At 38.1% G+C, this 11037-nt stretch overlaps 1 protein-coding gene across 1 annotated transcript in view; it reads right to left on the bottom strand.

Annotated features, from left to right (window-relative positions):
- gps1 (G protein pathway suppressor 1) overlaps positions 1 to 10799 on the bottom strand; it is a 19047-nt gene extending 8248 nt beyond the window's left edge. The window contains exons 1-11 of the mRNA XM_017432198.3: positions 10767 to 10799; positions 6935 to 7027; positions 4282 to 4463; positions 3890 to 4054; positions 3484 to 3619; positions 2877 to 2954; positions 2670 to 2730; positions 2270 to 2355; positions 2033 to 2127; positions 1832 to 1937; positions 804 to 884 (exon numbers count right to left, since the gene is read on the bottom strand). Coding sequence (XP_017287687.1) covers positions 804 to 884; positions 1832 to 1937; positions 2033 to 2127; positions 2270 to 2355; positions 2670 to 2730; positions 2877 to 2954; positions 3484 to 3619; positions 3890 to 4054; positions 4282 to 4463; positions 6935 to 7027; positions 10767 to 10799 — 1116 coding nt within the window. The remainder of the gene's footprint in view (positions 1 to 803; positions 885 to 1831; positions 1938 to 2032; positions 2128 to 2269; positions 2356 to 2669; positions 2731 to 2876; positions 2955 to 3483; positions 3620 to 3889; positions 4055 to 4281; positions 4464 to 6934; positions 7028 to 10766) is intronic.
- Between the last annotated feature and the right edge of the window lie 238 nt (positions 10800 to 11037).

The raw sequence follows: 11037 nt of genomic DNA, 5'->3' as shown, positions 1-11037 counted from the left end.
AGGGGGCGCTGTGGAGCAGTTTGGCCACGCCCACTTTCGATTACATTAGAATCACGCGATTTCACACGGGGGACAACTTTCTGTGAAGTTTGGTGAGTTTTTGAATATGTTAAAGCCCCCAAATTTGCGATCTCGGGGGGAAAAGAATAAGAATAAGAATTCTACGAAATACAATAGGCCTTCGCAGCGCTGTCGCTGCTCGGGCCTAATAATCACTCCTAAAAATGGCCCTGCTTCTATAAACAAATTCTTTTAATTGATGAAAAAATTAAAAATAGAGAAAGCTGAGATCCAACAAATACCCTCAGATCACACTGTTTAAACTGAGTTTTTAGATTCTTAACCAATCTAACATGCTGATGCTTTGTGCACTTTTATGCTGGTTTTAATTTTCAGAAGTCTTTTGTGTTAAATTGCAGACTAAATATATACTTTTACAACATAAATGCAACATATGCATTTCCTGAACTACATCCTACTATTTTCCTTCCAAGCAGCCATAAGTTTGTGTAATCTTTCAAAGCAGCCATTTTCTGTGTTTTCAGTCAATTTAAGCCCAGTTCTTGCAGCTGAACATTTTCACAGTATTAGTAAATTTTTGCTGTAAATAACTAATTAAATGATAGTATGTAGATAAATGTAAGACGGTTATTTTTGGTCCTCCAAACAAAAGATACAGAGTGAATAAAACAGACTTCATCGTTGTCCAAAGTGGTAGCTGATTACTGTTATTAAAATAGATTTTTGTTGTGTAGAGCAGCAGATAATTATTTCAGAAACAGATATGGACATTCATGGCTCACCTGAATGAGGGCTCTGTTTCTGATCTGACTGTACAGAGTTTTGATGTGTGGGGCCAGGTACATGTCCAACAACAGGTTATCCTGTAAGAAACACCAAATTCAATAAGGTTATTGAATATTCTTCCAAATCATATATTCACTACTGGGAAAATGTCTTGAGCAGCCCTTTTTATTTCTGGTTTACAAATGGAGTTTTGACAGTGGCGTTGATCAAAAGTTATCCAGACTTTACTCTGAAAGTCTTCCATAGGCCATAACTCCCCTGCACACAGTTGTGGTGTCACATGTTTAAGGCATCTCACGATTCTATTAGATTAAGATTTAAATGGAAAGTATTTGTATATTTACTTTTAGTCTTATTTCTTGCTCGGCCATCCTGTGCATATATGTTATGTACATGCACCGGCCTGTCTGGGCTCTGCACTTCCACACTCCTGAGTTACAACTTTTGTGTTCTTTATTATTACCTTATTAATTAGCATTAACTAAATTGATTTTCAATATTTGAAAACGGATTTGAAATCTACTATGTCTGTGATACTAATAACACATGTCCAGTATTTCTAGAGTGAAATGTCTAATCACAGACAGGTGTAAAAAAAGTTTTACAACACAAATGGTGTTCAGTTTTCCAAAATACAAAATTCTTTTGGCTCAAATTGCCCACTAGGTAGGCAGAAGAATGGACATTCGGTGACTTTATGTACATATACAGACTGCAGACCACTGGTTACTGGTATGAAAAGTGTATAATTGTACTTTGTGTGAATAATTTTGGCCCTGACTGATATAACAAAATTCCTCTATATATTTAAACTTGTGCTCCCAGTTCTTGTTTTTAAAATTATTGTAGTTGTATGTTGTATAAACATTCCACCCTGGAAAAAAGAACGACTCAAATCAATCATAAAAATTCTCAAATTAATATAAAAATCATGTCCATGATTGGTGGATGGAAACTTCTGACTGCAGCTGCAGTTCATGTATGAAAGGAGGTTTCATTTATTACAATAGGTGTGAGTTCTAACCTTCATTTCATCCAGCAGCTTGAGACAGGACGCATACTTGGACTCATAGAACTTGAAGATGATGTCTCGAATCTGAGGTTCTAATTCCAGAAATAACTTAAAGGAGCTAGAGACAGAGATAAAAAAAAAATATATCATGATAGTTCTTGTCATAAGATGTACAAAAATATTTTTTAATCTTTACCAATTACAGCAGCCTACCTGCTAGAGATGACATTACGTTGGAGCTCCTGTCTATCAAACGTGGCCAAAGCACACAAACCCCCGTACACAGCCACATTACTGGGTGACAGCAGCTGCAACACAGTCCCACAAACACTGTACTGATTTTCTACAACAGTAGTTCAAACAAAAATATTCAGCTTGCTACTGTCCTCTAAAATCAATGATGTACAAGGAATAAACACTGCTTTTGTAAAGCGAAGGCCAGCAGCTCACCTCTGGACAGTCACAATGATCAAATGAAGCCTGCAGGAAGCACTTGGCAGCTGGTTTGTATTTTCTGGAGGCTAACTCAGCCAGACCTGAGAAACAACAACACCACCACAGTGAGGGAAAATTCATGTAAAGACAAAAGTGAAAAAAGATTTCTTTTTTTTGTGCAGGGTGCCGAGGCTGTTGATTGTATCAGTTCAAAGGTGTACTGAACTCTTAGTGAACTGATTCACTCAGCAGCCTCACAGCTTCAGCAAAAAGGCGGATGAAGCCTTTTGCCTCCGTCTCTGTACCCTGTGCTTTATGATTGATGTTACAGCTGAAAAGGTACTAAGTACTGATAACTATCAGACAGAAAATCCCTTCAAAAATGACTAAACTATCCCCTGAAACAATGTATTACCTGCAGCACACTTTAATTTGGTGAGGACAGTTTGGTTCTGGCTGTCTCGTTCTCCTCTTTGCTGCAGAAAACAGAATCAGGGTTCTGAGTCAGGATGTCTGAAAACATCAGCTTGACATAAAGATATTTCTGTAACATGATGATATATACAGTACAGTGTGGAAGACTTTTCATGTTTGGTTTAAAGCTGAACATAAAAAAAAATACCTCTGCAATTTCTGGGGTAGATTCTGCCTTGTTCACATAGCTCAGCACATGAGACCAGTTCTGGAGGTAAACACTCACCTAGTCGAAACAAAATACAGCATTTTAGAAACTCTTCGTTTTTTCTGGTAATGACTTGTGTGTTTACATGAACTGGAACAGGATATTTATCGTCCTAAAGGCAAAAACACACAATACTGATTTTGCCTACATCTGTGTGTTTGTCTGTTACCAAAATATCTCACAAACCACTGAACAGATTTTAATGAAACTTTCAGAAAGTAATTATTAGATGCACATCTAGAATTAATTAACTTTTGGACTCAACCCAATTCCAGATGGCCGCCACAGGTATCTAACCTTAGAAAACACAAAATGGCTGTAATTCAGTCAACTTTACAGATAATGAGCTATAATTTGGGTGTGGTTGTAGCTAAGAGTCATCTTCAACACATAGTCAAGGTGCTACTAAACGTGCAAGATCTTTGTTTAAAAAGTTTGCATTAACTATTGCAGTCAACCTTGTCTATCTGTTGTACAACTTCAGTGGGATTCCAAGTGAAAATTTGTGAATGTGGCAGGAGTGTGGTGTGGTTCCGTCCTTCTCTACCTTTATGACATTTAGACACATGTTAATAACATGCTTAGCACTGGTGCAGTAGTCTCTGGCACGGGAGTAACATTTCAGGGCATTACTGAGGTCACCACAGTCCAGGTAGTGGTCCCCCAAGTCATCATGGCCTCTCCTAGAGTGAAGGAAGGAAAGATGACACTTGGGTGGCATAGTGGTTAGAGCTGTCGCCTCTGAGCAAGAAGGCTACACAATCTCCTCATGCCTGGGGCCTTTCTGTTTGGAGTTTACAAGCAAATAAATCCTCTTTTTTGTTTTAATACAGCAATAAAGTCAAACTGTGGTAGTTTTGCTCAAAGTATTTCTGAATTAAAAAAGTAATTTAGTTTGTCAGTAAAAGCACTAAGGGAATAAACTCAGCAGGTAACAGGAGCTGCAGTCATACCTGATGCTCTCTTTAATCGAATTGCCTTTGTAGTTTTTCAAATCTGTGTCCAACTTCTCCAATTTGAGAAGAGCCTTTTTTCTAGTGGATTCTGCCCAAGCTGAGTCCAGTGGAGGAGAAACAACCCCCCCTTCAGGCACTGCATCTGAAGCACTCTGCACTTCCCTACAGGTGGGGAAGGAGAAACAAAAAATAAAACAAAAACCCCACTACATACATACTAGGAATGGAAATGTTGAGCAGAGATTGTTGTCACTGCAATCCAGTCACATGACCTTTCAACCTTAACACTTGTTTAAGGTTGAGGTTATCTCAGCATTATTTGCTTTGGCTAACATTGTGCTGAGCAGAAATGAATAACAAAAACATCAGCAATAACACTGTTTAACTACCTGGTAGCTTCAGTGAGTTTTCTGTGGATCTCTTCATAAGTGTCAACATTAAAGGTCCTCTGGACGAAGGTGAGGGCCATCTTCAGAGCTTCCACTCGCAGCTGAGGGCAATGCTCAGCAATAAACTGAAGTCTTTCAATGCGCATTAATCCACTGTAGCTTGTGGCATACTGCTCTAGGTCCTACACAGACAGAAGAAATGAGCAAAAAAGTCACAAATTAAATATTCAGCTTATTTAATTTGTGATATTTAGTTTTTTGTTTTTTTTTTGGGGGGGGGGGGGGGGNGGATACTTGGTATTGTGGTTAAGGGATGGGGATAAAATCTATTTTTAGACGCATAATAGACATGGAAGATTCTGAATCAAAATTATATATATCATTATATATTTTATTTTAAATGATATAATAAAAATCTATTTTGTTATTCTGTGCTGCCACAGAGTTGTTATTTTGTCCCAGTAGAGTCACTTCCTGTAGTAGAAACACATTGTAGTGAAGTTGTGTTTTCACATCTTTATCCTCTTTTATCTCTGATCCCTGAAGGATATCTTCTGTTAGTAATAGTTGAAGTCATAAAATCACTGTCTTTAGAAATAACATTAAAATGTTTGATTTGTGTAGAAGTTTCTAAAGATAAACATAATGCTAATCGTGTTAGCTTTTCTATGATGTTTTCAATGTTAAGTAAGCATTTATGTTTAATGTTAGTCAGCAGCCTGTGATCAACAGGGTTTTTTGTCATGTTATTGTGCACTCTTTATTAGGAATGAACATATATAGATCAGTGTTTAATATAATTGCTTCAATAATAGTTTTAAAATCTAATCTCATTCTTTGCATTAAATTGTTTGGTAGAATAATGGTAGAACATGTACTGCCATTTGGTTCAGTCAGATTTTATGCAGAGAGTCACAAACAGCTCCTTAAAGGACTCCTGAATCCTTTAAAACAGCAGTCCCCAACCTTTTTAGCTCCACTGACCGGTTCATTATCAGACAGTATTTTCAAGGACCGGCCTTTAAAGGTGTGGCGGATAAATGCAACAAAATAAAATGAAAAGACCAGCATGAAAACGGGGTTTTTTAAAACATAATAAACGTAAATCCAACATGTACTGGCGTCCTGGTATTGCGTTATCAACATGAATAACACCCTCTCCTCCCCCTAATGTTCTCTGGTCAATAAGGCGATGTTTAAAATGCTCTTTTAAATAAGAGACACCACAAATATAAAAGTGCACAAATAATACAACTCACCATACCGCTGAATCAGTGGGAGCCTGTGCCTGTTTCTCAGTAATGAGACAGTCCCATCTAGGGCTTTCAGAGATGTTTGTTTTTTTACTCATTTTGCTAGCTTGTGGGTTTGTTTTTAGCGGTAACGTATCACATGACCTAGATAAGCGTTTTGACATGCATCAAGAGTGAGTCATAGGCAATTGTAGTGGAGAGAATCAGGTCATTTTTCAAAATAAATGTCGTTCAAACTCTGAAAATAAATAAAACGGAAATACTGTAAATTAATTATTCTTTCTGTGCAGCCCGGTGCCAAATGACCCACGGACCGGTACCGGTCTATGGCCCGGGGTTTGGGGACCTCGGCTCTAAAATGAACTGCATCAATCTGAATGGGACTAATTTACTGTCGTTAATCAAGAGTATACATGTTTAAAGAGCAGGGTATGTTGCTTGCACAATAAAATAATTTCCCTTCAAAATTTTGCCCTCACATTTGAAACATTTCTGCTCTGCTGCTCCTCAAAACTACAGGTGTGTTCAGGTGAAACTGTTCTCTCCAGGGTATAAGAACAGGAAAGCTCTCCTTAGGGGTGGGAGTCTTTAATCATGACCTGAATCAATTATAATTTAGAAGATAGTGATGCAATTATAAAACGATTATTGATGCATATCAATTATCTTGAAATTTAAATTATATTATTACATTTATTTTACAGAAACACTGATTTATACATTGTCATGCCTAAAAAAAAAAAAAAAGAGTAACATGTAATAACATGTCAAAAATACCCAACTGATCACAGGCTGCTGACCAACAATTAGCATAGATGCTAACATAACACTTATTTATCTTAGACTTTATTAATCAGTACATTTGGTTTTTGTTTATCAGTATAAACTTTTGATTTTTGTTTTCCTTTTTTTGTATTTTTTTAACATACTGGGTTTTTATTGTTTTATTTGCAGCTTGAAATAAAGCAGGGGTGTCCAATCCTGGTCCTTGAGGGCCACTATCCTGCACGTTTTACTTGTTTCTCTGCTCCAAAACAGCTGATTTAAATCAATGGGTGATTTACAGGCTTCTGCAGAACATGAAGAGGTAATTTAACCACTGAATCAGGTGTGTTGGAGCAGGGAAACAAGGAAAGCATGCAGGATAGTGGCCCTTGAGGACCACTGCTGCCCACTCCTGAAATAAAGTATTCAAACCCAAATGTTTAGAGAATGTGAGCTTGATGCTGTTCTCAGTCTATTATCACAGCTGATGACTGGTAAAAAACTGGTTTGATCTGTTAAACCATCATTAATGGATTAAAAAAAATTAGCTTCAGTCCATGTGTCACTGCCGGCATTAAAAAAAATGAACTGTAATAAATGTGTGTGTAGAACTGAGGCAGAGTAAATATTAATACCAGTGAGGGATTCTCCACTATGTAGTTGATATCTGGAGCATTCTGCTGGTCCTCCTGAGGGTCTGCATCAATCTGCATGGGCTCCACAGACCCCTGAGAAAACACACACCACACAGAGGTTTGCATCCACTGACATGCAAGACAAGGAATAACACAAACAAGAAACATGTGTGTTTACAGTAAGTAAGTGCATCATCTAATTTAACAAAGCCTACACCTATCAAAGTACTTTATCAAGATGATAAAGTACTTTCAGAAAAGCAGTAAACTTTTTGGTGTACATTGTCACATTAAAATTTGTCAGGTAGATGTAGGTTAAAAAAAAAGACATAGAAAGTGAACTTGTGGGGAAAAAAAGAAACAGAAAAACCTGTTAACACAGATCCAAAACACAAACATTCATCTGTGGGTGTCCAAACTCATCTGCACATTCTTTTTCCTTTAAAACAAAGATATTAGCATGACCTGCTCCTGCTGGTTAACTGATGTTTTTCATTCTGCAGCTGGAAGGCAAAACGCTGGAGATAATGTTTTTTTCCCCATGTCTGTGTATCTGTCACAAAAAGTAATCATTAGATGTATCTCTACAATTGACCAACTATTGGAGTCAACCCGATACAATGTGACTAAGTAGAATAGAATAAAACAGAATTCAATTAACTTGGCAAATATAGATCTAAAACCTGGTGTGGTAGTAGCTGATCTCCAACACATACCTGAGTGCTAACAGTTTGCACAAGATCTCTGTTTAGAACCTTGCCATTAACTATTTGAGTCAACTCAATCTGTCTGTTAGCAAAATATCTCATGAACCACAAACGTGTGGACTCAAGTGACTGAGCTATGTCAATGTCATGGTGACTGAATGTATTTGTGGTTTTACAGAAACATCAGCAGACCTGCTGACTGACTGATAATGCCAGGTCTGAACAGGACCATAGCATCTGTTGTAGAAATGCAAAAATCATCGACAACATCAGGGTTTCCCCCATTGTATTACAAGCCTGGCGGCCCGCCAGGCTTTACTGCCCCTACTGCCAGGCTAAGCTCCGCTTGTTTGTTGTAGAACATGTCATTTTTTTATACACATTTTTTCCCACCTGCACCCCCAAAACAGCTACCTTTTTCTATCTCTTTAGAGGATCACCACGCAAAGGTACACGCGGCAACAGTGACGCAATCGCGCTGTCCCCGCCCCTGCGCAAAGGCCTCGCGCGGTGTCGCGTCATGCACCTCCCAAATTTTTTTAACTTTGTGCGCAGCGCGCAAGCCATGCTCTTTTCAAAATGGACTATTTTGGTGCTCTAGCGGAGCTGGTTCGCATGTATCAGGATTTATATGATCCCTCTATGAGAGCTCACAAAGATAATCAAACGGCTCAAAACCCACAAAAGGGGATAACTGCTGCAGCCGATAAAAAGGATTGTTTATGGACCACAGAGGGAAGAAATATTAGTCCTTTGATGGGCGAATCACAACAAAAGCAAATAAGCAAATAAATCAATGAAAGTCAAACTGAATGCAGCCAGAAACACAACAGTTCTTCCTCCTGAATAAGTGCAGCCATATTTGATGTGACAACCATCTGCTCTCTTTTTTACCGTATTTCCACTGGTTACGTAGCGTACTGCCCCTGTCTTTTTAGACAATACTGCGCCGACATATAAACAAGTGCAAAGTAGAAACGCCTCCACCGAGCGCTCAAGTCCACGGGCCGTTTGCGGAGCCCTGCGTGACTCTAATGAGCCCTGAAGCCGAGCCTCTTTCAGCTACCGCTGGAGTTAGCACGTCGCTGGAGCCACAGCAATAAAAATCGAACAAGCTGAAATTCAGCAGGTGGCTTTACAAGATCGAATACGGTAAGCATGTTTTGAAATGTTTTGAAAATATGAGACGTGGTAATTTATCCTTGTTTAACAGTAAAATGATCCTATTAAATTCAGCATTAGATATGCTTTTTGTTGTTACATGTAGTGATCCAACATGCAGCCTGTGGCACAAAAATCACAGTACAGTACAGCATCTCTCTGTTTTTCAGAGTTCTCTGTTGTAATTCATTGGCCTTGATGTGAGACGTGTGTTGGTGCCGTGTTTGCACTTTTTCATTTATGTTAATTTAATTTTTTTGTAAATGTGACTTAAATTAGGATTCAAATTAGGTGCAAACAATTTGTATTTATTTTAATTGTATGTTTGTTTAAAAAAGTATTTTAAAAGTGCGTTTTTGTAAAACTGTAGGTGTGTAAATATTTGACACAAAAATCTTACAATATCACATAATAAATAGCCATATTTTCAACTTTCCTGTCAGGCTTAGCCTCTTTTCGGGGGGACCCCTGAACACAGATTATTTTTCTCAGGATAGAAATTATGTTTGAATTACTTTTCCTTCTCCTCCTCCTCAAATCCATAACAACCAACTGGATTGTTTAGGTTCTGGATTTTACAGCCTGTCACAAAGTGATCCACCAGGTCTCTGTCCTGATCCTTCTGTTTATCCACAGCATAAATACACTGAACAGGATTCTGAGTTGCCCTGGAATTCCAGCTTGTTTTGTTTGACAGCTACCTTATGTTTCCTGTAAGGACTAAAGAACCGAAAGGTTTAAATCGTATACTCTTTTTCTCTGTTTTACTCTAAAAGTTTCCTGTCACTTTTAGGGATTTGGCCCCATTATTTCGTAAGGCTTTTGGAAACTGTGTGCTCCCACACACAAACCTGTCAGTAAACACATCACACAACATAAACTGGTACTTCTAGCAGTTTAGACAATTGTAAATTTTAAGGGTGGGCATTTGGAGGAATATAGCAACCACCGGATATCAGACTATCATGAAAAGATTTTATTTTTTAAAGGATGATATTTTTGACTTTATATTAGCCGGTTTAATTAAATTTCCCTTTCAAGTGCTTTAACCTGTAAACTAGTGTACAATTTAAATCCAAACCTGGGCACACAGTAACACACCCTGATCATCTGAGGAGCACCTCATCCATCTGCAGAGAGCAAAGTCTCAAACATCTGCTGTCTGCGGGCATCAGACTGACAGCAGCTGTCGCTTTACTGCTCAGCAAACAGCAGCACAAGTTAGACTATTCATTCAAATTAACATCAACTGTATTTTTATATGTTTAAGTACTCATTGTTAAAAACATTAAAAGAAAAACAGTGTTACCTTTGTTAAGTAATAGATTTTTTTTCGATTAACAAGGTGAATTATTGACACACAGTTAGCTTTGGTTAGCATTAATACAAATGTGATCCACTAGTTTGAAAACGCACAAACTCCTGAGCCTTAAAGACGTTACTTTATGACACTCAGGATGGCATACCTGTGATACATGACATGAGATATGTAATGTTATGATGCTTTTCACGTAGCGTGCAGCCATGTTAGCTTTGTTAGCATCCAGTCACTGATGCTGCTAATAGAGGCCTTGTTGTTATTCGCTCGTTTTGCTAAAGTATCTCGAATATTTCAAAAGGCAAAATGTTATCAAATACGAATTTTACAAGCTCGCCGATATTTAAAGGGTAATTAAAATGTCAGTAAAATGTGACAAAAAACGACTATCTGACTTTATTTGCTTAGCTGGAGCTAAGCGTAATTAAAGACGAGGACTGCTGCTCTGATAAATAAGTTTCTGTCATGATATATGAGGTACATCCAACACGAGGAGTGACGCGTGAGTGGTTCATAGACTCTAGTTTTTAGTTGTGACATTTGCCACATTATTCAATCTAACCGCAGCGTTTTAACTTCTTGCCTGTTTGTAACTCAGTAATATTTACGGTTTGGAAACTAAATGCATGGCTGTAATTTAACTTACCTGAAAGTTAAACACCTGAACAGGCAGCGGCATATTCTGTTGTCCGTTTGATTTCTTGCTTTAATGTTTTATGTTTGAGGAAATGAAATAAAACAATGTCTTTCCTAACAGAGTTTCGCTGTAAACCATGGCAGGAGTACCGAGCTGCGGACTGTAATCTTCTTCTTTTGTTGGGTTTAATGTCGGTTGGCAAACCAGCCTTAAAGTTCAGTCGCGCCACCTACCGAACTGCAGGGAACAGCAGGAGATCAAAGGTCCTCCCTGTGAAGTA

This window comes from Kryptolebias marmoratus, linkage group LG12 (assembly GCF_001649575.2).
Source record: "Kryptolebias marmoratus isolate JLee-2015 linkage group LG12, ASM164957v2, whole genome shotgun sequence".
NCBI lineage: Eukaryota > Metazoa > Chordata > Actinopteri > Cyprinodontiformes > Rivulidae > Kryptolebias > Kryptolebias marmoratus.
This window is presented reverse-complemented; position numbering and strand designations above follow the sequence as displayed.